The following is a 23,574-nucleotide window of genomic DNA, read 5'->3' as shown; positions in this document are numbered from 1 at the left end:
AAAGCGCCTGATATCTGGGTCAGGAATGCGGCGACAACTGACTAGGGTTTAGAGCAAGAGTTGAGGTTTGAACAACTTGGTATCCAGGAATCAGTTGCCCTTTAGACAGCAGACCCCACGTATCAAGACCATTGTTGAGCTGATCGTTAGCTAGGGCCCTTCTCCCTGGTCCTAGGGTAACAGGGCACCATTCTGAAGTGGGTGTTGTTGCGACAATCGCGTGGCATCAAGTCAAGGGCAAATGTTACCATCGGAATAGGGTCACTCTGGCAATGTAGGTATTGAGACATTGTTTAAGTGGCAGAATGTAGGATATTGGCAGAGGGATAAAGGGAGAAGAGAAGGAGAAAGCAAAGGAGAGTCGAGGGTGGGATAAGGGAGGAAGATAGGAAGGAAGGAAGGAAGGAAGGAACACGTGATAACGATTCTACTGTAATTCAAATGTACTCCCTTTGTTTGCTTCAAAGGGCTATTGAAGGGATCCCTTGTCGACTCATTACTTAGGTATGAAGGGCCAAAACGCTCATCTGGAAACTACAGGAAACAGAAAACGAAACGAGCTCTCCTTATTCTCGCTGTCGAATTTATACGAGATTCTACGACAATTGATGCTCATCCTATGATTGTCAAAGCTTGAAAAGTGACCTATGGCGCTTCTGATGCAATAAATCACACGGTTTGGCTTGGGCGTACTGACAGGTGACTTGCACATATGCGCTCAAGCGCCTTCAGCCAAAACACATAGCAATTGGGCTACAGCACATGGCCAGATCATACCAAGAATGGACCAGAAAACAATCTTTTTCTTCTCTAATTCTTTTGTATGTTCTGTGTCGGCATCATAACCCGAGAAATAGGACCTCACAGGTGAGCAGTACACTCGATCTCAACATCGGTATTCAACGGCAATGTCTTGACAGCCACGCACCTAAGGAAAATGAAAGTCATTAGCGCGATCTCTGAGTGCTAAGCACAGGAAAGGTGGAAAAGCATTGCCCAAGGGAGGACACAGAAAACTCACGTCCGAACAGGTTTAACGTCCCCCCAATGCTTCATATACTCTTCATTCATAGCCGCAAAGTCATCCATATTGGCCAGAAACACATTCACCTTGACGACCTTTGTGATATCGCTTCCAGCTTCTTCGAGGATTGCTGAGAGGTTCTTGATGCATTGTGCCTGCAAGCAAAGATGACCTATCAGCCCAGATTCACATCCAACGCGGAATATACCAGAGTGAGTGGGTGCAATTTACAGTGTGTGCCTTGACGTCACCGTCAATTATTTTTCCTGTTTCAGCATCCATGGCGACAGCACCTGAGCAGTAGACCATGCCGTTGCATTTGATGGCCTGGGAGTAGATGCCTGGGAGAGGTTTGGGGGCTTTCGAGGTCAGAACTGGCGTTTTCGAGGCCATGATGATGTTTCTTTGCTACCTAGTATATGTGAAGTGTAAATAGAAGGATGACGAGAAGAAGCGGTATTTATTGTGGCAGGTGGACTGTTATGCAAGGGAGTTGGAGACCCTCCAGCTCCGTGCCCGGTGCCCCTCATTTGGACTCCCCTCACCAAGATGATAAGCCTATCACCTAGTCATTGTTGCAATGTGGTAATAAGATAATAAGCCAATGACCAAGCCTGCTCGTATTGGGGTAGAGCATGTAGAAGTGATTCCCTACTACCCTACGTCCTCAGTAAGCTACTGGTTCTCCAACTATTTTCACGGAAGATAAAGAGGCGGGTGAATTGTCGAGCCCTCCTTGCATCAACACGAGACTAAAACTTGCTTCTGAGACAACTTACCTATCTTATAAATCTTCCACCATCAATCTCGCGAGCCTAGTAGTTTATGCTGTGTTGATGCAACCCATCGACAAGATGTCCATCTCCAGCACCTCGCCCCCGTATCCCCTCCACCCTTCCGTCAAAGACCTCTTAGATCCTGAGTACGTCGCATTCTACAACGCTCACGTCATCGACAAGCAACAAGTCCATCTTCAGCCCGTTGAGGCCTCGCGCACAAGCGGTATTTTAATTCCGGGTGGCGGACCACTCATAGATGTTGGCAAGACAGTCGATATCATCATCAAGCGACGCGCTACTGAGGGGCCAGAGATATTGCTGCGGGCGTTTACGCCAAATGGCGAAGCGCCCGAGGGAGGATGGCCGATAATGCTGTACTTCCACGGAGGCGGCTGGGTGCTAGGAAACATTGACACGGAGAATGTGGTCTGCACGAATTTGTGTAGTAGAGGAGGGTGTGTGGTCGTTACGGTTGATTATCGGTATCTTACTCCGCTTCGCATTCGCTGTTGGGTCTTCGACAACTGACGGATGTGTTGTAGTCTCGCACCGGAAAACCCCTGGCCAGCGGCGGTGCATGATTGCTGGGAATCCCTTTTGTGGCTGCTATCGGACGGATCGACAGCCCTAAATATCAACATCAGCAAGATTGCAACGGGGGGTTCATCAGCAGGCGGAAACCTAGCTGCGGTCATCACTCACAAGGCGTTAACGTTATCACCTCCGGTCAGGTTCCTTGCGCAGCTGCTCTCCGTGCCAGTCATGGACAACACAGCAACAGTCTTAAATAATGATTCCTACCGACGGTATGAGTTTGTGCCAGCTTTGCCGGCCGCAAAGATGCTATGGTACCGCAACCACTACCTACCCAATGAGAAAGACTGGTCACACCCTGAGGCAAGTCCACTGTTCTACACAGGTGGTTGGTCGGCGCTGCCCCGGGCGCTGATCATGGTAGGTGAGCTGGACGTACTACGAAGCGAGGGAGAGCAGTACGCGGAGAAGTTGAAGCAGGCTGAGGTGGAAGTCGATTTGCAGGTGATGAAGGGCATGCCACATCCGTTTCTGGCCATGGATGGTGTGCTGAAGGAGGGAAAGCGGTCGATAACGTTGATGTGTGACCTGCTGAAAGAAGTCTTCTCCAGATAGATGGTTAGTCTGGGAATGGTTTCGCTGAGAGACTTCAAGAAGTCATGCAAAGCAACGTCAGGAAATACGTTATATCTGGGAAGATAATACAGTATATGAGAGCCACAGCAAAGAAATCCCAGTAGAACTTAGACCGGAAGACCTCGCCAACGGAACAGGTAGCCTTTGTCCTCAGCTCGAGGAAACACGGAATGCGTTCCGCTCAGAACCTGTCCAGGCAACCATGGCACCTTGGTCATTCTAATCGGGGTTGCTCTCTAGCTGCACATCCATGTATCATTTTCTTAGTTTGCTGACTAGCTCTCTCTCCATAATTTGCAAACATCAATAGGGCTCCCAAGGGCGTTATGATTCTCCGTTGTGAGAATGCGATAGGCGGAAGTGTCGGGACCTTGAACCGTTTATCGCAGTAAGGCCACGCATTCAACTCTCGCTGTGCATGATATGCAATCATGGCTTCCAGCATTATCAAGTCGAGAATTCTGGCAGCACACCGTATGTGCTCTTCACATGTTAACCACCTTCCACTTTTGGGATTCGATCATGCTAGTTCGACCGCTGCACGCGCGAGATGACTAGGACTAGGAATCCGGTCAAGTGATTGGATGTTCAGGCCACTTGATTATTATGACCGCTTCGTCTCACCACTGCCTACTGACCCAGAGCCGGGTGCTGGAACCTGCATCAGCGCTATCACTGCTAGTTGGGTCCGTCGACTCTATGGAGTACAGTGGATAAAAGACCAGGAAAATTAGATCAAGGCAAGGACAAGGGCCCGACTCCTATACCCTGGAGCATTATTTGGAATCCGCAAGCAATTGTTGCCTGGTGTTGTCCGAAGTCGCCTGGGTATACAGGGCTAAAACGACATAAACGGCACCCTCTTCCGGTCCCTTTTTGCCCCACCAGGGTACGCAAAATTAGAGCAAATCAGATGTCAGGGCATGATGGGCTGAGGCTCAGCCTCCGAGTCAGGGCGAGAAACTGACGGGACTTTTGAAGGGTCGAAAACGTCGGTCGAACCCGTCGAATTAGGAACTCGCACAGGTTGCCTACGTTAGCGGGCGTGCAAGCCCAATGAGGCTCAGGGCCAATTTAACTTGAACGGGTCTCTGGGTTCAAGGTCCAATGATATCAGCGGCCCGTTGTGGGAGGGCGATTCTATCAAGAAGCCAAGCCAGGCGCTAACGGAGGACCCTCTGGTTAGCGAGCTCGACAACGGAGACCTGACGGAGTCACAGACTCACAATGGGCCAAACTGCCCTAGTAGTGTTGTACCCAAGCTAGATGCAACCTCGCCTCCGCACTGTCCTCGAGAGTCGAAATGGAAAGTCGAAAGTCATCTCGGCTGCTCCAAATCGTTTGACGGCCTTTGTATGGTATTTCAATGTATGCTATAAGAGATTAGACCATAATATTTTGACACACAGGGACATGGTCTATAAACCGCCGATCTGCTGATCCGGGTGCAAACCGATGTTCATCGCTGAATCTGACGTTTGTTGATCGCGTCAACCTCGAGAGAGTGAGTGGGAACCTGACCGAGGCCAAGCTCGGGGGGGGGCCGGCCACCTGATTGGTGTTCCTGGAGCGCCCTCTGGCGCTTGTCCCTTTACGGATTCCCGTGCATTTCCCTGGTTCCCTGCCCTCTCTCCTTCCTGATTCCTCCTTCGCACTTCTTTATTATTTTCTTCCACTCCCCCACTCTCTGCTTGAGCTAAGCTTAGCGAGCCTACTTTCTGACCATCCTTGTTCAATCAATCCAGCGCGTGGATACTGGACGGACCTGTCCGTGGCAAATCTGGGCTTTACAATTACGCCGATGATAGAATAGGCGTCATCATGGCTTGCAACCAACTCACAATGTTAAATCCTCTAAGGTTAAATCATCTGAATGCTTTGCTGCGGCTCGCTAACGTTTACGGATTTTGACAGATCAGAAGATGGTCAATTCGACTCGACGTATAGAGTATCTTTATGTGGCTCTATGCTCGCTCAGGCAGTGTCCGACTGTCGAGACTCTAGTTATGCTGCTCCACTTCTATTGATGGAGAAACCAAGGTTCCTCGCTTGTATTTACGCCTTTACGGCCACTAAGGACTCAGGTACCTACGGAGTCGGCCACTGTGCTGGATCTTACCCCGATAGTTGATGGTTCATGCTCGTGGCCCCCATCTAGGCCTCCTCGAGCCTCCTGGTGACTCGTGAACCCTGACCGGACGGGTCGTCCACGGACTTGCATCTTCCAGGTAGGCGCTAAGCATATTATCACAAATCCCTGATATCATGGCTCCTCAACATTGGTCCATGGGCGCCACTCATCAGGCCAATGACTATGAGGCTTTGACGGGCCCGACTGTGTAATTTCCCATGGGATTAGTAGCAACCATATATCACCCATTGCCTCCCCGAGTAATGTGAATCCTCTTGCCAGCCTTTCTTTATTCGTTGTAAAGGCCCTAGAAGCAGACGTTCGTCTGCGTCCTTTCGTTGTCAAGTTTGCCTTCCACTGGCTTTAAGCCAGCAGTCCTTCATTCAAACAATGGCCCCCAAACTATTTACCTTCGTTTCAGCCCTCTCAGGGCTTGCTTCCCTTGCCTCTGCTTTTCACGCAGAAGCCAAATCCAACATTGCCGTCTACTACGGCCAAGGTGTCAACCAACCTCGTCTCGCCGAGTTCTGCGCGGAGACGTCCTACGACATTATCAACATCGGATTCATCAATAGCTTCCCCGAACAGAACCCTCTGACTGGGCTGCCTGGTAGCAATTTTGGCAATCAATGCTGGGCTGATACTTTTGAGGTCGATGGCATCGCTTCACAGCTGTACTCGCACTGCCCCAACATCGCGGAGGATATCCCTAAATGTCAGGCGGCTGGCAAGAAGGTGTTCCTGTCCCTGGGTGGTGCAACTCCCACGTACTGGTTCGACACCATCGATGCCTCGACCAAGTTGGCCGACTTTCTCTGGGGTGCCTTCGGACCAGTCACCGAGGCCTGGACTGTCGCCGACAAGCCTCGCCCTTTTGGCGATGCGGTGGTTGACGGTTTCGACTTTGACATCGAGTTCTTCGGTAGCAAGGGTAAGCAGGTTACCTGGCAACTGAATTAATTATATGCTGACTGCTACAGGCTACGCCAACATGATCAAGCGTTTCCGCAGGCGCTTCGAGGAGGTTCCAGATCAGACCTTTTACATCTCCGCCGCGCCCCAGTGCTCGATCCCTGATGAACAGCTTAGTGTTGCCATCAAGAACGCCGTCATCGATTTTGTTTGGGTCCAGTTCTATAACACGCCTGGCTGCTCTGCTCGCGACTTTGTACTGGGCACCAAGAACGGTTTCAATTACGACAACTGGGTCGAGGTTATCAAGGCGGGTGCCAACCCCAACGCGAAGCTCTACGTTGGTCTGCCCGCTAGTGTGGCGGCTGCGAACCTTGGGTATTATTTGACCCCGGAAGAGGTCAAGCCCCTGGTGAAGAAGTATATGGACAAGTATCCGGAGACATTTGGGGGTGTTATGTTGTGGGAGGCCACGCAGGCGCGGAATAACCAGATTGATGGTGTCGGTTATAATGAGAAGATCAGGGAGATCCTGTATGACCTTGACCCTAACCATCCCCCTCCAACCACCTCCCCTACGCCGACTCCTACTCCTACTCCAAGTGCCACTACAACCTCTACTACGTCTACTACGTCCACCACGTCTACTACGTCCACCACGTCTACTACGTCCACCATGTCTACTACGTCCACCACGTCTACTACGTCCACCACTACTCCTACTCCCACTCCATCACCTTCCACTGCTTCGTCTTCTATCACCGAGACCTTGACTCCCAGTCCCAAGCCGACTCCATCGGAGAGCAGTACTACATCTGAGGCCTCTTCCATACCCAGCACGTCGACGCCTGTAGTGTCTGAGACCCCTTCAGCAACTAAGACTCCTACCTCGTCGAGCTCACCGCCCCTTTCTTCAAGCGGCCCTGTTGGTGGAAGCAGCTCCACAGCTTCTTCAAGCACTTCCACTCCTTCCGAGACTCCTTCTGCATCGAGCACCCCTGCTGTCTCCGAGACTAGCACTCACGTCTCTACAAGCACACCATCCGGCCCTGAAACTAGCCTCACCAGCTCTTCAAGCACATCTGTGTCTGCCACCAGCTCTTCTGTTCCCTCGAGCGCGATCAGCCCGTCAAGCATCCCAGTCATCTCAGAGACTCCTAGGCCCCCGGTAACTTCTTCGAGCTCCAGCACATTCGTGTCCTCGACTAGCACGGACTGCTCTGAAACTTCCACTGCAATCGGCACTCACTCTTCTTCCAGCATCTCGGAGACTCCCTCAGCCAGCACACCTGCTGTCTCTCCTTCGACTTCGCCCGAGACAACCAAGACCCTGACGGTTTTCCCTACACCGGGCTCCTCCGTGTCTACCGGAACCACCTCCGCGTCCACTGTATCCAGCTCTGTTCCCGCAACTAACGGTGGCCACACGGAAACCTCGACCGTGTCAACCTCCAGTGCCACTAAGACACCCAGCGCCTCAACCAGCAAGCCTTTGATTCCGACAAATTCTGCGTCAAGCACTAGCACTGGCTTCGTGACCTCCACGCCAAGCGCTCCGGAAGTACCAAGCAGCACCGCCGGATCAGATGAGACCGCCACGACAAGCACGACTGACTCTGAGCTTACCAGCACTAGGTCTGGATCCGTTACTGCCAAGCCCACCACCACGGAGCCTGCCACGACCACGACCCTCATCGTGACCTCTTACACCAGCATCTGCCCGACAGGTTTCACCACCATCACCACTACTATTACGTCAACATACTGCCCTGGTACGGCCTCTGCCACCGCTACAGCTATTGCCCCCACGACCGACGTTCCCGGCTCTGGCTCTGGTTCCGGATCCAGCCCGGCACAGCCCACCATCACCCCCGATATTCCCGAAGGCTGGACAACAACTGTGACAGTCTGTACCGTTTGTGCCGCCACCCCAACAACGGTAACGTTAACCCTGCCACCCGCAACCACCACGGAAGAGTCTACTTCCACGCAGCCCACTGGCGAGATCCCGTCTGGTGACGGCAGCGGCTCGGGTGAGGTTTCAACCACCACGGTCGTCGTCCTCCCTGCACCCACTGGTAATGCCAGTGACGAGGTCCCGGCTCCTGGTGCAGGTGTAGGTGAAGAATACACAACCGTTCCTGGTTCAGCGACCACCAGCAAGCCCCTGACTGGCGGTGGTGCCAGCGGTGCCTACACCCCGTACCTCTACGCCTCCTCAACATTCCACGTTATCCCGTCGGCATCAGCTCACGTCCCCGTTCCTTCGGGCTCGCGCTCGGAACCTAGCGGTACCCAGGGTGGCGCCTCTCCCACGTTCACTGGTGCGGGATCTCGCTATGGTGTGGCCAACGGTGTTCCTGCCCTTGTGGTTCTCGCGCTCTCCGTGCTTGCTGTTATGTAAACTTACCCTATCCTAAACCGATAGGCCCTTCTCTTCTTAATGCTGATGCTGTGCACATATACCCACTGTGTCACTAGAACCAGTCCGGTCTGTCAGTGTCGCTTTCTATATGACTTTTTATGTAATGTCTTATTGAATAGCACCGTTTGGTGGCTTTTTTATGGTGGTCCAGTATTTATTGTATTTCTCCGAGTCGGGCTCTTGTATATCCATGTATCGCCTATTACATATTGAGATAAACGATCTATATTTCAATTTTGTAATAAATTGAAAGGTTTCTGGTTGGTTCGTAGACGAATCTTGGAAGGCTGCCCCTGGTTGTATACTTTACCCAATCAGATGTAAGCCAAAACTATAAAGCTATATGTATGTTGAGGCTACATTATACTCATTCTCCCTTCTCCTGCTGTTATATTTTGCTGTAATTACAAAAGACTCCATCGTCTAAACGTCTTTCCAACACTCTAGTTGTATACAAAATGTAAACCTTCCCCACCTTCGAACATTGTCAGTCTTTACCTGTAACGGTTTGGTGCTGACAGCTCAGCCGCAGCTCTGCAGCTTGGCCAAGCACCAGCAAATAATAAATCACTTTGCTTCGTCTCGTCCACATTTTTCTCATTTGAACCCAATTGCTCATTACGCGATGCAATGCCGCGTCTTGCGATAGAACCATGGCTCCGGGCCATGGCCGTGTCTCTATTCGCGGGGCTGGTAGAAGCCAAGTATCCATTCTCTTCAGAAGGACCTAAAGCGACCCTCCGCAACGAGAGTACCGTCTCCTTCGACCCTCTCGGCGTCGCAGCCGTTCTTCACAACCCACGAGCTGCTGCTAGTGCCGCAAAGCTCTATGTCCAGTTCGACAATGACGCGTTCCACTGGCCGCATATGTCGATGGTCGGAGGCACGTTACCGGCTATTCAGATGCTCGTTGAGTACGTGACATCGGGACTACCGTCGAAGTCGCTAGAAGCGCCAATCAAGATGTGCGCAAAATATATCAGCATGATCCCTGTCCGCTCAGATTTTGTTTTCCGTGAGCTACCGCTGGATTTCAGTAATGGATGGCTGGGTGGGCTGATCTCGTTCCGCGGTGGGGAGTTGAACCCGGGAAACGACTTTATGGTTATCTACATTGGGGATGAAGAAGTGGCGGGTGATGTTCATGGTCGTGATCATGACCATGCTATAGCGAAAGATCGACGCAATCGCTTAGCAGAAGATCCTGGGCTGGGGTGGTGGATGGCCGCTCGTTTAAGCCTGTACATCCTCATCCTGATTAACGGGGCGATGATTCTCGCCGCGATGCTAATCGGCATTCTGGCTGCGGACATCTGGGCCTTTACGCTCTTCTTCCTATACGGTAGCCATTGGATCGCCTCGGCGCTGATCACCTTTCTGCCAATGGTGCACGTCTCGACCCCACGAATTGACCAAGATACGACCCCACGGTATGCTGCCTACGAGCGTCCCGAAGGAGGGACGGTGATCTTCAAGGGGCCCAAAAAGAACATGGAAGCATGGGCGCGCACGACGTGGAAATACGAGCCCACGACACTACAATCAACACTGCACTGGAGTTTCATGGTAACCGGCGCCCTGGCAGCGTTCTCCTCCATCGCGTGTATGGTCAATATGCATGGATATCTGCAGCTTGCGTTTTTGGCTGTATTGGTGTATGCGACTGTGGCGGAGATCATCGCGACGAAGATCTCGCGGTGGCTGCAAGCGAAAGCCAAGGGTGGTGTTCCGCACGCCTTGTTAACGGACCGAGAGAAGCGGACACAGAGTATCATTGACGCCACGATTGCGGTCCAGTCGATTTGTCGCCTTGAAGGGTTTGATTGGATTGGATTGGGGCTGTTACCGAACATGCCGGCGTTCAGAGCGTTGCAGCCGGCCCTGGCTCGAATTAATGCGTTTCAGCGGAAGGTTGAAGGCGACGGTGGGTTGCGGAGCGGAATAGACGAGATGAAATTGAGGGAGCAGATGGCGGCTTACTATGCGGAGTATCAGAAAAGTGCGATTGAGATAGCTGAGGAGGGAAAGGAGGGGGAGACAAAGATGGCTGCGAGGAGGGGAACAGAAGATCTGGCTCTCAGGTTGAGCAGTCAGATGGAGAATGCCGTAGAGCAGTGGATTGCCAGTATGGAGAAAGAGAACACTATGTAGGGAGGGGTAAGGCTGCTGACGGAATGAGAATGGCAAGGGGTGCAGAAAGGGAGAAAGACGGTTTCTCTATTCTCGCGACTTCTTTTTACAGTTGTATAGGGATATGGTCCATGGCGATATATTGTGGTTTCATAACAATCATAGGATGTGTGGCATATACTTAGATCCAATCCCCTATTCTCCTAACAAGACATCCATGCAGTTCAATCCAGTTCATCCCGCCATCCAACCCTCCGGCATCATCACGAATCCTCCTCACGACATGAGAAAAAGACAGATGTAGGTCAATAGCGCAGCAGCATATCAACGGCAGCCAGAACGAATTATACGAGCTGACAAGAGTCGCGGCTGCATATATGTCGCATATTGCCTTCTCCGAGCATTGGGATGTAAATAGCATGTCATCGGTGCCGCCAGAGATGAGGATACTAGTTGAACTCCTCAACGGCTCTATCCTCACCCGGAATTCATGAGACAACAGTTGCACTGCAGCTTCGTATGACTTGGGGTCAATTTGAGCTGCCAACTTAGCGAACACTAGCACCGCACCGATAGTCTGAGCTTCGATGCAACAGCAGATCTCAAGGACACACCAGGGTCGCTGCAGGATGATCAGCAACGACTCCACCGCCGAGTTCCGCCCAACCACACAGTGTTTCTTGAATGTCGCCGCATTGATCAGGAACCAAGGAAGATAGCCAGGGTTGATTGCGTTGGCCCTGATCGGGGGCATCGGTTGGCCGCGGGGCACTGATACCGGCACCGGCAGGGAAGCCAGCTCGGCCACATCGGTATCTTGCAGACCCACGTAGACGGGTAGCGTCTTAAAGATCCTTGCCGCGAGTCTGGTCATCTGGGCGTGGAGAGTTGCATTACGCCTGATCCGCTTGAAACTCGGCGGCAGCGGGGCGCAGGAGTAGATGGCAAAGGTTTGGGGACCGAAGCGAACACCCCCGCCATGGTCGAGTGCGGCACAGATGGTGTCGCTGGCGTTTGTTACCATGAATCAGAGAGTAAGTAAAAGGGTCCTCGAGCACCTCGAGGCTCAGGTCACTGAGTGAGCATGATGGAAGCGGAGAAGACTTCTGCAGAGCAAAGTTGGTGAGAAAGGAAAGAGAAAGACCGTGGGGCGCAGTAAAGTCAGGCGATCTGACCAGGCACCAAGGCTGCAATATCTACACAGTATATAAACCAACAAGACAGGCCTAACCCTAAGTGGCAAAACCAGGGATATTCCCAACCGAGGTCATCTAGTATACTTTTACAGGGCTGAATCTCTGAGTCTCAGAGATCATTGGCAGAATTCAAAACCCGCTTGGTGAACTCCCCGATCACCTTCGGCACATCCTCCGGCCAGCCATTCGGATCTGCTCCAACACACCCCGCGATTGCTCCCCCTCAACGGACGGCTGAATACTGGCAAATCCCGTGGTGTTCACAGAAACAAGCAAATACGGATGCTCTGTATACGACGCGTTTGCCGAGATATGCGCCATCTCCAGACCAGACGGGTAAAACGCCGCAGCTCGTCCAACAACTGGAATAAGCGTGTACGCTCCGCTGTTGGTAGCATACACAGACGCCGTGGCCATATTCGCCTCTGCGGCCTCCCAAGACTCTGTTCCTGCCGCTCCATAGTCAGGCACGTATGGGAATGCGCCGATGTGGATTGCTTCGGCTTGTGCTTGCATCGGAAAGGTCACGGATGGGTGGAAGTGTCTAAGCACCATCATCTCTAAAATGCGAGCTGGAAAAGGTGTAGGTAGGGTAGCAACTTACTCCCAACACTCCAACAGCCCGACGCGGCCAAAGGGCGTTTCCACGACCTTGAGCTCGTCCATTGTACCATCACTCCAAATATCCCTCTCCTTACCCGGCGGGCGCAATTTATGTCTGTGGATCAGGACCTCTCCTTAGGATCAATCTGGGCCATGTAGATGTAGTCACCCTCGCGCTCACAAAAGCCCAGTGCAACGTAGACGGCGTTGCGTTTCGCAGCGGCTACGAGTCTGTTCCAGTTACTGTCGCCGCGGATGATGGAGTTTGCGGCGTATTGCTTTGCCCATTTCTTGATCCAAGTGGCGTTGTTGCTGCGAGGGTAGCTGCTACTGTATCAGCAAGACAGATGGTTGGTAGGTACCTAGGCGATATTGGTACGCACCCCTGAAACCAGAGCTCAGGAAACGCAACCGCTGCTCAGATCATAACCAAAGGCCGCACAGCCAAGGTATCACTTCCATGTCTATCTCTGCTTACATGAGCTCCTCTCACCTGGCAGATGATAAGACGATTCTGCGGCAATTGCAGGCACTTTCCAAGCTCAGAATCTCTCAGTTGCAAATTGCTCTTCTACAATAAGCTATTTGGCTGATTGATACATGGGCTGGTGTAATTCTAAATTGGCTTCTCGTCGCCCAGCCGTGTAAGCCATGCTGACCATTGCTTCACGGACACCTTCTTAAGACCAAGCCTGCAAACATCCTTGAAATACACCCGCCACAAAAGGTGCTGCAAGCAGAGAGCTTGAAAGTATAGCTTGGAGATCTTGGCTGTTGCTTACAAGAACACTTGCAGGGACAGCCCGCCAGTCCTTCAACAACCAACGCAACCACAACGACCAACCCGTCAAACGTCCCAGCGAGCTCTTTGACCAAACGAGTGAGACGACAACCATGAGAAGAAGATACGTGGAGCTTTCCAGTGTCTGCAAAAAAGTTCGGCAGCTCTTCCCCGTCGCTCTTTGATCACGTCAAACTTCGCTTGCTCGAAGTCTAGCGACGAGTCCCTCTGCGAGTTAGCAAGTCAGAAGCCTGCCAGAATTTTGTTGAACTGCTTAATGGGCGGCAGTTTTTAATGGAATTTGGTTCTGATAATACGGCCAACTCATGGTGTTTAAGGACTATAGTTATCACGCGTTCCCGAGAGATCGCACTGTGCGCTACAACAACCCTCAAAAAGTATGCTCAGAACTACCCACCGCTGTGCTCAGTAAGAATTGTCTCGCAAGTCTCCTCCCTGCTTTGTTTTTTGGTATCGTACATCCTGCTCAAGCATGTGGCAACGTTAAGTTGAACCAATGTCTACAAAGCATACATTTATAATAAAAGTCAAGGGCCTCGGTTGGAATACTGTCGAAATATGAGCTCATTCACCCTAAACGTTGTACGAGGTGATTTGCGGTGCTTGGAGGCGCAGGCCTTGTCCAAAAGATCTGGGCACGGTAAAAAGCCAAAAAGAGTGGTAGTGAGGCAGCCTTGACAAAAATGGGCTGATAAGAAACAATATAAGCGAAGCTTTGCAGCTTGAAAAGAACCCAAGTTCGTCTTCGTACGCACCTAGAATCTAGTGTATGCCTCTGGGTAAGTTATTTGCTCTTCGACGTGATATTGCGAATTTATGAGAAACTATAGTCGGAATTGGTAGGAGCATGATCATATCAAATACCATAGTTCCCAGTCTGTTTCCTAGTGTCGCTGGCAGCTCAATCCCTCGGTACGTTTACACGGTGTATATTGGCCACACAGACAAGCTCAGCCAAGACGGGACGAGCCGACTGCCGGAACCAAATATACCAAATACCCAGCTGACGGAAGAGCGCGCCAACATTAACTATGGAAAGCTGCCAGAATAGTACGGTGGTAAAGGAGTCCGGCTAGGCTTTACTTGTGTGAATGCAGTCAGACACTATGGGAGAGAGGACTCTACTGGCGAGATGGCCAATATATTGTCCCACTACTTCGCTATGTGTAAAACAGACCCACAGGTTAGTAGAAAGCAGAAGCTTAAAGACTCCCCTGGCCCCATCCTATTATTGTTTTAGCCTGGTGGACCCTTAATTTGCACGGCAGACAGCACAGCCCCTCATTCTTGAGTCTTAGTTGTCCGAAGAAGTCCCGTCGAGTCGTGGATAACTTTAGGAGTAACACATCAACCCTCCCCGCACTATCCCCAAACACGACTTTACAATATGGGCTTCCGCGACTTCATCACCGGCATTATCGAAGAGAAACTCGAGGGCAGCTCCTCGCAAGCTCAAGCCCAACCGCAACCTGAGAGCTCCGGCTACGGCCCCAGCTACGGCTCGGGCTCCGGCTACGCAGCGCCCTCGGCCCCTCCATCAGCACCCCAGGTTCCCTACCCTTGGGTACCACGATGGGACGAACGCAGTCAGCGCTACTACTATCTAAATGAACAGACCGGAGAGACGACTTGGGAGATCCCTGCTGCCGCTTCGTCGTATGGCGGAGGTGGTTACGGTGGTGGTTATGGCCCCCCACCGCAGCAACAGGGCTATTATGGCGCTTCTGCTCCTCAGCAAGAATATTTTGGCGGCGGTGCTCCCCAGCAGGGTTACTATGGGGAGCGGCAGTATGAGGAGCAGCAGCAGAGTGGAGGCCATGGGGGAGCAATTGCTGGTGCGGCGGCTGGTGCAGCTGTGGGTGTGATTGGTGGTGCGATTGCGATGCATGAGGCGGAGGAGTTAGGTATGCTAATATTTACGTTGTCTCAAAGTCTTCTAGGCTGGTTCTAAGCAATCCCACAATAGGTGACGACATTCGGCGTGAGGAAGACAAGTTTGAGCAGGGTGTAGAGGACTTTCCTACGGATGCGGCGCGGTGGACTGGAGAAACGGTACGGATTTCTCCCTGTTGAGCTTTCATACCTATTTACGCTTTGACTTTATATTAACAAGAGCTGACTGGTTTGTATCGTGTTCAGGTCGGCGAAGTCGAGCAGATCCCCGATAAGGTCGAAGATAAAGTGGACGATGCAGTCCAGGACGTTGAGGACTTCCCCGAGAACGCCGCTGAATGGACTGGCGAAAAGGTCGGCGAGATTGAACAGTTCGGAGATGATATCGAGAACGATTTTGACAATGCCGTTGATAATGTTGAAGAGTTTGGGGACGATATGGAGAATGCCTATGATGAGGGAAAGGAGGAGGCGTACGAGGATGGCTACTGACGGGCGCGGGCGGGAATATCATAGTTGAGAGATTGCGGTGTCTTGGCAAACAAAGCGAATGACGAAAGCAGAATAGAATATTTGGCATGTAGACCGATATCGATGATCAGCCTCGATAGAGCGGTACTCATTAGAAGAGGGTCTTTGTCCCACGGTCCGGGGTAGATAGATATTCCCCGCACGTGGCCGGACCTCGGTTGAAGAATGAACCACCACCAAGGTTTATATAAGTTATATAGGGAGTACTTTGTTGCGAACGCTTTTGTGAATTGCAGGCGCTCACGGAGAAGTATATCAAGCACAATGCCAACACAATTACCACTCGCGGGTCTCCGCGTTGTCGAGCTAGCTGGCCTAGCGCCCGGTTCGTCACGCTTTAAGTGAACTATGGTCGCAGTTACTGATAGTCTGTAGGCCCATTTGCCGGCTTGCTACTCGCAGACTACGGCGCCTCGGTGCTCCGTATTGACCGACCAAAATCCATCAGCGCCGACCAGCTCACGCGCGGCAAGTCCTCCATCATCCTCGACCTAAGAGACCCCGCCTCCCACAAACTTCTGCTCGAATTGCTGTCGAATGCCGATGTCCTAATCGACCCCTACCGCCCGGGGGTGCTGGAGCGCCTTGGCCTCTCACCTAAGGATGTGCTGTTGAAGCGGAATCCGCGACTGATTATTGCTCGGATGACCGGGTTCCGGCGAGACGGGAAGTATAAGGACATGGCTGGTCATGACATCAACTACATTGCCGTATCTGGCGTTTTGTCAATGCTTGGGCGCGCAGGCGAGAAACCCTATGCTCCAGGCAATATCCTTGGAGATTTTGCCGGTGGGGGCGCCGTCTGTTTCCAGGGCATTCTACTGGCGTTATTGTCGCGTGCGACAACCGGCCGAGGCCAAGTCGTCGAAGCCAACATGGTTGACGGGTCCGCGTATCTAGCGACCATGCCGCGGTTGAACATGCAGACGCCGCTATGGAGCGGCCCCCGAGGGACGAATATGCTTGATGGCGGGAGCCCTTTCTATGATACATACGAGACTAAGGACACAGGCAAATACTTCTCGGTCGGCGCATTGGAGCCGCAGTTCTACGCGGCCTTGATTAAGGGTCTAGGGTTTCAACCGGATGAACTGCCGTCACGCGAAGACCGCAGTAACTGGCCTGCGCTTAGGGCGGCCTTCACGAAGCGGTTTAAGGAAAAGACTCGTGCGGAATGGGAGGCCGTATTTGACGGGACGGATGCGTGTGCGACCCCAGTGCTGGAACATTCGGAGTTGCGGGAGGCCGGCTTTGAGCAGCGCCCGATCGTGCACTTGTCGGATACCCCGGCCCGGCCGATCGCTGCGGACGATGGCGCATGGACCGGGGGGATACTTAAGCCAGGAGCTGAAGGGAGGGAGACGCTGAAGATATGGTTGGGGTGGGAGCAGGGTCGGGAATATGATGTGAGGAGTGATGGGGCTTTGGTAAGGACCGATGGCAAATCCAAGTTGTAGCGTATATCCAAGTACTTAGTTGATGTAACTTGCAATCGCAGGCATATAAAGCTTCAAAGTCAAAATGTAATATGTACCTAGGTAGTTGTTCGTACGGTACAACTTCTGAGTTCTTACTCTTTCTGGTGCGGTGCACGATCCGATCCACGGTCCGACTGACACAAATAGCGGGGAATAGAGCCCCTTCTGTTGTCTCATGGACACCATCACAAGACAGAGCCACAAATTGATGATTGATTTTGAAGGACACAAATGGACAGTGAACATTTCAACGTAGCTACTCTATAGAGAAGCCCAGATCAGCTGAAAATGATGTCTTAGCGCGCCATTCCATCCCTAGCGAGAAAGTAACGGTCGAACAAGGGTTACAACTTGGAACTCGGAACCTCGGACTCGATGTAACTCAACACATGCTGCACTTGCGAGGACTGATTCGCTTCACTCCCTGAACCATTTTCTGCTAGCGCTAGTCATGGTCACCACTGTTATCTTAGTGGATGCTCACGTCATTCTCCAGCTTATCTTCCAAGTTTTCCTCCCAGTGTCTAGTCGCCGAGCACGAGACGGCGAGACGGAGGCGCTGAATCCTCCAGCTGAGCTCTGCTTGTCAATACGAGCTCGGGTCGCTTTAGCCTTCCCCTTAAGCGGGACGACGGAATTGTCTGTAACCCTCATCGTTTTGATGCTAGAATTCTCGGGGCGACTGTGGGGTTCGACGTCATAATTTGAAGTAGAAGAGATCACAAAGTGGCATAAATCCGGGCACACTTGATACTTGGAAAGTAAGAGGAAAATCAGGTACGCTCCACGGAGCGCTCTGAGTACAGAGTAGCCTCCGAAACGGTAAGGTAATGTGGCTTGTGTATTGTGGCGCAGGGTGGCTTGTTCTCCACACGAATCTGAATCTCAAATCAACAAGGAGTATCCTGTAGTAGCTCCGTGCAAACAGAGAAAGTATGAATTGACTGCGTCCCACATCAGTGGAATGTTTGTCTCTATAGTGTACTCCGTACGAAGGACGACTTGAGTATCAGCCACGGTAGTTGAAAGGCGCGTGGGGCCCGGATACGCGGCGGCCTTATGATGGCTCACGTGGCTGTGCAGGTCGTACCATACAGTACCGTTTTCGTACGCTATCCATTAGCTGCTTCTTCGCCGTTCCTTTCTCCGCCATATCCAGCAGTGCAGTTTTCCCCTCCCATTGTCTCTTCTCTCCATGCCCTGCAGCGCCCGCTTTATATATTGACTTCTGATTCCCCCTTGGGATAATCGGGACGCTATCTTATCACCCTGCAATTGCTTGCTCGAAACCCGCTACTGCCATCCCTTTTGTCCCTCCGGCTCAAGTACTCAGAACGGCTTGCTTTAGGTAGCCGCCGTCCCTCCCCATTGTCTCGCCTTTGATCTCTGGCAGCCCAACTCCTTGGAGCGAATCGTTTTGGCTACTTGCTTTTCCTTGCGGCCGCCTGCTCGTGCTCATTTAATCGCACGTTGCGCGCCCTGCGAGGCATACCCTGTCTCTCTGTCCTTTCCATCCGCATATTCGGGACTCGTACGACGCCAGCAGCCGCTCACTTTCGAACCGGTAACTTGTCGGCCTCCATTGAGTTGTGTTGCAAACCACGTCAAGCGCTTGGGTCTTCGTAACATTTAACCTTATTCCGTTCAATTTCGACCAGCTTGCTAAAAAGCAAATATCCCCTTCCATTTAACTGTATCGCTTGGGCCTACATGGCCAGTGTCCAGCTCTAGTCGCCCATTATGACAGACTATCGGCTGCCGATGCATCAAATACCTTCGCGGAAGCCCGTTCCTTCTGCGCACTCCGGGCCTCAGTTTCAGGCCTATCATCATAATGCATACCAACAACAACAGTACCAGCCTCACCAACAGGCTCAACAACTCTCCCCACATCCCTCTGTTGCTTCGCTTGCGCACAGCCGGAACCGAACGAACTCCTCGAACGTTTTGCCGTATGCAGGGCATCCCCAGCATCACCACCCACAGCAGCCGTATACTACCGGGCCGTCCCCACAACACAGTATGACCGTTCCATATAACCCCTTGGCAAGGCGCTTGTCAAGTGCAACCACCTCGACCACATCCACAGGAAACAATGGGGATGTACGGCGGAGCACGTCATCGCGATCCGCTGGATCTCAGATGAGCTATGTGGCTTTGTTGCGCCGGCAAAAGGCAACTGTCTGGTGTGACCGTGCGCAGGCGGAAGATCCCCGATTGCGACAACAGAAGTTAGTAGATAAGAAGCGAGCATACCTCGAAGTTCACGGTGCAGGCGCTGGGCGTGCAAGTACACTCGGAAGTGGAAAGGGCAAGCATGGTAACAAAGTTACGGAGCTCTCTCCTTCTGCGCTCGTTGGCGCTACCGTCCCGGTTCGACTCAGTGCCAACGAGGTGGGCGATGCCGACGACGATGCCCGCAGCGACAGGGACTTTCCGTATCGTCGGACAGGAAGCGGCCGGAGCTCCCTCGGCAGCGGCCATCGTTATCCTAGCGGCTATCAACGAAACACAGCGAGCAGCGGTAACACGCCACCGAACGAAAAGACGGATCTTCCAGGAGTTTCTGAGGACAAAGCTGAGGAGCAAAAGGATACCAACATTGCCAAGGAGGATGGTGCCACAACCAACAGTCGCAACAGTGAGCAGGAAGATAGTTTCGGTACCGTTGGGGATATGGGTGCGCCGAGTGCTGCTACTTTGGCCGAGCAAAAGGCCAAAAAAGCAGCCGATCTTCGCCGCCGAGGTAGTGTGGACGATAGGACAACCTCAATGACCAACGTGCGACTCTTTGTCGCCAACCCAGATCTGAGCGATTAGGACTGGTGCTGATTCTTTCATATACCACCTTTTGTTGGCGCATGAATCGCTGAATGCTTGAATGTTACCGATTCTCTGTCTCCGCATCTGATATCCCGCGCCGCGCTCTCTCTTTTTTTGTTTACTTTCCTCATTGACCTTCTTCCGCCCGCATCGACGTTGTTCTCTGATCAGCGCAATGTTACTTTCCGCTTGAAGGATGTGCGAAAGAACATTGTACTACCATCCGAGACTACGAGGAGATGTATGCTGTTCAGTAGCTCTTTCTAGCACTACCTTGGATGGCGCTCGATCAACTCCGAATGTGCTCCATGCATCGGTTTCTAGACTCCGGTTGGGCATCTTAAAGAGGTACTACTACTAATAATAATATCTTGTACATACATACTCATATACCTACATAACAATGTTGAGCCTTGGAGTCTTATCATTATGCTTATTTCGTGGGTCGTTCGCCCTAGCCCTCCTCTGACTGGTGCCCGTACAGCTTCCTAGCGATTGAAGTACAGGCATGTCTGTATAGGAAAGCTTTTGGAAAGTCTATAATTATAACACCGAATCTTATACTGGAATTAAGATGGTACTATACTTAGGCAGCTCGGGTTACATAATATCACGTGTTGGTGCCTCCGGCGCGAGTCGCGTGGCTTTCTCAATTAACGCGTCTGGACACTCTTCTCGGGATCGGCCCATGCCCTTTTGTCCACTTTGATTTGAGGCTACATCCACTCGTTGAATGATTCATTGATGGTTTCAAGGATTGCCTGGTTTTGATTGATTGAGTTATTTGAACTCGGTACCCTCCCTTGAACTGTTTTGATGTGCGAGAGCCACGGGCGAGCCCTGATCGTCCCTTCCTGAATCGTTGCTTTCGTTCTCCCTTTTCCCAAACCATCGCTAAAATCGGACACAATGCAAGTCTCCGTCCCGGATGCCAGTTCAGGGTCACCGTCCACGCCGATTCCAGTACCAGCATTACCTCCAGCACCGGCAACAAGCGTACCGCCGTTCCCATCGACCCAACCGCAAACCACCGTGTCCAAGCACCTGTCCCCCGGACAAAAGCGATCCGCTCAAGAAATTGACGCGCCCAGTAGCCCGACTCCTGTGATTCAGGTTTCCGCGACCCAAGGGCGAAACCCAATCCCAGTTTACACAGATAACAAAGAGAACGGTGCCGATCTTTCGGGCTTGAAGGATGGACACAGCACTGTGAATACTGCCTCACTGGCAGCTCCTGCGCATCCTAATACTGGGGAAGGAAACACATCTATTCCTACTACCAACATGGGGCAGGCTCAATCCCAGGCGGATGCGCCGTCCGCTGCTAAAAAGAGGAAGTTGTCGCCCGCTGAGCGGGAAGCTAAGCAGCAGGAGAAAGAAGCAAAGGAGCGTCAGAAGTTAGAGGAAAAGGCGAGGAAGGATGAAGAGAGAGCTAAGAAAGAGGAGGAGAAGCGTAAGCGAGAGGCGGAAAAGGAAGAGGAGCGAAAGAAGAGAGAGGAGAAGAGGAAGGCCAGGGACGAGGAGAGAGCTGCTAGGGAGGAAGAAAAGCGAAAGAAAGACGAAGAAAAACTGAAGAAGGAAAGGGTAGGTTCCATCGTCCATTGATCATTGACGAAAGCCAGGGGACTTGCTAACACCTAGCAGGCGCAAATGAAGCTGAATTCGTTCTTCGTCAAACCCAAGGTTTCTACTGAGCAGTCTTCTTCAGCTGTCGACGGCTCACCAAAAAAGGCTTCAGGTGACGGGGTATCTGCTCGTTCGTCTGATAGACCTCGTGAACTCTCTGACTACGAGCGGGAGTTTCCAGATTTCTTTTTACACCCAAATACGACACTTGCACCTCCGCACAGATTTGAGAGAGATGCCACAGCACTGGCTCATCTACAGGAGAAAATTGACTCGCTCTTAAGGGGCGGGTCCGCTGAACAACTGACTTTCCGACCGTCTGAGTTGTTCAAGCTAATGCCGTATAAAAGGAGACGTGGCTATCAAATAATGTCAGTCAGGGATATTTTGCTTCAGATGCAGAACTTGAGTGATCTGCCAGAAACTGCGGAAGCCGCTCGTAGGCTTCAGGAATCATTAAAACAAGTGCGGATGAAATCATTAAAATTTGGGGAAGATGTACGACCACCATACCAGGGAACTTACACGAAGCAGCTTTCCAAGGAGGCGGCTACCAAGTTGATGCGAAACCCTTTCAGCCGCGCGCTACCTGAGGTCAATTATGACTACGACTCTGAAGCAGAATGGGAGGATGCAGAAGAAGGAGAAGAATTAGACTCGGAGGAAGAAGAGGAGGGTAGTGAAGATGGGGATGAAGATATGGATGGGTTTCTCGACGATGAGGATGATCACCTCGCGAACAGTAAACGACGTCTGCTTGTGGGCGATCTTGAACCAGTTTGCACCGGCATAAAATGGCAGGACGAGGGGTCTGATTCAGAATTGGAGGCCTACAAACTCGAGATCATTCTACCCTCTGTTACATTTCCAATCGACCCATTCTCTTCGTCGTACTGGTACAAGCCTCCCAAGGCTTCAGAACCTGGGCTGACCAACGTCAACGGTTTGGGACAACGTCCAACCTGGAACCATCACACGGTGAACCCGGTAACACGGGACCCGGCATCCATGGCCATGCAGAATGGGAAGAAGGTGCCTGTCAACCCTAAACGGGCTTTCCCGCCAGACCAACTCGGAGAATTCAAGACCGTTGTTGAAGGAAGTGATCTAACGAAGACTGGCTTGGTCGAAGTCCTGAAGAAACGGTAAGAGCGCGGTTTGACCCTAAACGAAGCTAATCAGCTGACCAGCTTGCCTAGATTCCCGAAGGTGTCCAAAAACGTCCTTAAGGACACTTTAGACTCGGTCGCAACGCGGGTTGGACAAAAGGAAGCCGACAAGAAATGGGTCTGCAAGTAGAATATGATTCGTCTGTTCAATAAACAATCACGATGGTCGAGTCCTGACTGTCGCGTTCGCCGAGAGATACGATGAACATGATAACGCCACTATCATTGGCTTCTAAGCGATATAACTAGGTACAATACTGCGACTACGGTCTACTGCTGTGTCTTGGGTGACTGCAACCCCGTCAAAGAGCGGATGGTTGTATAAAATCATGACAGCTTCCTTTCGGTTACAGACCTCCACCGCTTGACTAGACCGCACAGAACGTCCAGCGAGGAAGTGGTACCTGGCGCTTTTAAGAAGAGGGGCACACAGCGCAGGACGTGAAGTGTACCCCGCCGGTTACGATGACCGATGCGAGAATGAGAGGGATTTGGCGGTGACAGGCGCGAACATATTTACCCTTACTATATACATAAAGGAGCCAGAGATGAAGTTGATTTACGAGGACACATGCAGTTGCCATTAATACATCTGATTGATTCCACTTCACAGGAAAGATTTGGGACCGTGGGGTACTAGATCAAAGCTGAGTCCCTCGTAAGACCTTGGTAGAGGTAATTTGACTTTCAACGGTAGCCGGGACAGCGACAACTATGTTTCGTCGGAGACGATCTTGTTTCAACGCAAGAATGAGAGGACATGGTTATAATTGCATTCAAATTCTGGATGGATGGTCTTGGTGGACAGCAAGAGGCGCAGAGGGGGGCGGGCGACGAATCAGGAGAGCGGAAGGCCTTCATGCATGCGCTGCCAACGCATCA

General features: G+C 51.8%; 11 protein-coding genes across 11 annotated transcripts; 7 read left to right on the top strand and 4 right to left on the bottom strand.

The window, feature by feature from the left end:
• Window positions 1-523: 523 nt before the first annotated feature.
• On the bottom strand, window positions 524-1,875 carry BDW70DRAFT_79723 (putative L-PSP endoribonuclease family protein Brt1). Its single transcript, XM_073744885.1, has 3 exons — window positions 1,256-1,875; window positions 1,022-1,179; window positions 524-928 (listed from the first exon to the last, which is right to left on the bottom strand). Exons 1-3 carry the CDS (start codon window positions 1,415-1,417, stop codon window positions 862-864), a joined length of 387 nt encoding a protein of 128 aa, XP_073594294.1. The 5' UTR covers window positions 1,418-1,875; the 3' UTR covers window positions 524-861.
• Window positions 1,476-3,070, top strand: BDW70DRAFT_79794 (alpha/beta hydrolase). The gene is made up of 2 exons (XM_073744886.1): window positions 1,476-2,285; window positions 2,346-3,070. Exons 1-2 carry the CDS (start codon window positions 1,861-1,863, stop codon window positions 2,950-2,952), a joined length of 1,032 nt encoding a protein of 343 aa, XP_073594293.1. The 5' UTR covers window positions 1,476-1,860; the 3' UTR covers window positions 2,953-3,070.
• A 2,424-nt stretch (window positions 3,071-5,494) lies between these two features.
• On the top strand, window positions 5,495-8,420 carry chiA1 (class III chitinase ChiA1; the record flags this gene model as incomplete). Its single annotated transcript, XM_073740997.1, has 2 exons — window positions 5,495-6,035; window positions 6,085-8,420. 2 exons carry the CDS (start codon window positions 5,495-5,497, stop codon window positions 8,418-8,420), a joined length of 2,877 nt encoding a protein of 958 aa, XP_073594292.1.
• A 545-nt stretch (window positions 8,421-8,965) lies between these two features.
• Window positions 8,966-10,695, top strand: BDW70DRAFT_139711 (uncharacterized protein). The gene has a single exon (XM_073737463.1). The coding sequence runs from the start codon at window positions 9,072-9,074 to the stop codon at window positions 10,590-10,592; it is 1,521 nt and encodes a 506-aa protein (XP_073594291.1). The 5' UTR covers window positions 8,966-9,071; the 3' UTR covers window positions 10,593-10,695.
• On the bottom strand, window positions 10,696-11,675 carry BDW70DRAFT_139710 (uncharacterized protein). Its single transcript, XM_073737462.1, has one exon. The coding sequence runs from the start codon at window positions 11,593-11,595 to the stop codon at window positions 10,753-10,755; it is 843 nt and encodes a 280-aa protein (XP_073594290.1). The 5' UTR covers window positions 11,596-11,675; the 3' UTR covers window positions 10,696-10,752.
• Window positions 11,676-11,923: 248 nt separating this feature from the next.
• BDW70DRAFT_161582 (uncharacterized protein) lies at window positions 11,924-12,433 on the bottom strand (the record flags this gene model as incomplete). The annotated part of the gene is made up of 2 exons (XM_073740996.1): window positions 11,924-12,311; window positions 12,372-12,433. 2 exons carry the CDS (start codon window positions 12,431-12,433, stop codon window positions 11,924-11,926), a joined length of 450 nt encoding a protein of 149 aa, XP_073594289.1.
• A 59-nt stretch (window positions 12,434-12,492) lies between these two features.
• Window positions 12,493-13,023, bottom strand: BDW70DRAFT_161581 (uncharacterized protein; the record flags this gene model as incomplete). The annotated part of the gene is made up of 2 exons (XM_073740995.1): window positions 12,493-12,694; window positions 12,971-13,023. 2 exons carry the CDS (start codon window positions 13,021-13,023, stop codon window positions 12,493-12,495), a joined length of 255 nt encoding a protein of 84 aa, XP_073594288.1.
• Window positions 13,024-14,530: 1,507 nt separating this feature from the next.
• Window positions 14,531-15,982, top strand: BDW70DRAFT_169299 (WW domain-containing protein). Its single transcript, XM_073742650.1, has 3 exons — window positions 14,531-15,076; window positions 15,139-15,224; window positions 15,312-15,982. Exons 1-3 carry the CDS (start codon window positions 14,560-14,562, stop codon window positions 15,555-15,557), a joined length of 849 nt encoding a protein of 282 aa, XP_073594287.1. The 5' UTR covers window positions 14,531-14,559; the 3' UTR covers window positions 15,558-15,982.
• On the top strand, window positions 15,861-17,289 carry BDW70DRAFT_169295 (CaiB/BaiF CoA transferase family protein; the record flags this gene model as incomplete). Its single annotated transcript, XM_073742649.1, has 2 exons — window positions 15,861-15,921; window positions 15,972-17,289. The coding sequence occupies 2 exons, from the start codon at window positions 15,861-15,863 to the stop codon at window positions 17,051-17,053; spliced, it is 1,143 nt and encodes a 380-aa protein (XP_073594286.1). The 3' UTR covers window positions 17,054-17,289.
• Window positions 17,290-18,222: 933 nt separating this feature from the next.
• Window positions 18,223-20,324, top strand: BDW70DRAFT_139705 (uncharacterized protein). The gene has a single exon (XM_073737461.1). The coding sequence runs from the start codon at window positions 18,815-18,817 to the stop codon at window positions 19,892-19,894; it is 1,080 nt and encodes a 359-aa protein (XP_073594285.1). The 5' UTR covers window positions 18,223-18,814; the 3' UTR covers window positions 19,895-20,324.
• A 280-nt stretch (window positions 20,325-20,604) lies between these two features.
• Window positions 20,605-22,964, top strand: BDW70DRAFT_79642 (putative chromatin assembly factor 1 subunit A). Its single transcript, XM_073744884.1, has 3 exons — window positions 20,605-21,481; window positions 21,542-22,668; window positions 22,723-22,964. The coding sequence occupies exons 1-3, from the start codon at window positions 20,807-20,809 to the stop codon at window positions 22,820-22,822; spliced, it is 1,902 nt and encodes a 633-aa protein (XP_073594284.1). The 5' UTR covers window positions 20,605-20,806; the 3' UTR covers window positions 22,823-22,964.
• The last annotated feature ends 610 nt before the right edge of the window (window positions 22,965-23,574 follow it).

This window comes from Aspergillus foveolatus, assembly GCF_047715535.1.
Source record: "Aspergillus foveolatus strain CBS 279.81 unplaced genomic scaffold BDW70scaffold_38, whole genome shotgun sequence".
Taxonomy (NCBI): domain Eukaryota; kingdom Fungi; phylum Ascomycota; class Eurotiomycetes; order Eurotiales; family Aspergillaceae; genus Aspergillus; species Aspergillus foveolatus.
Note: the sequence above shows the minus strand (reverse complement) of the source record. Positions and strands in the feature narration are given on the sequence as shown.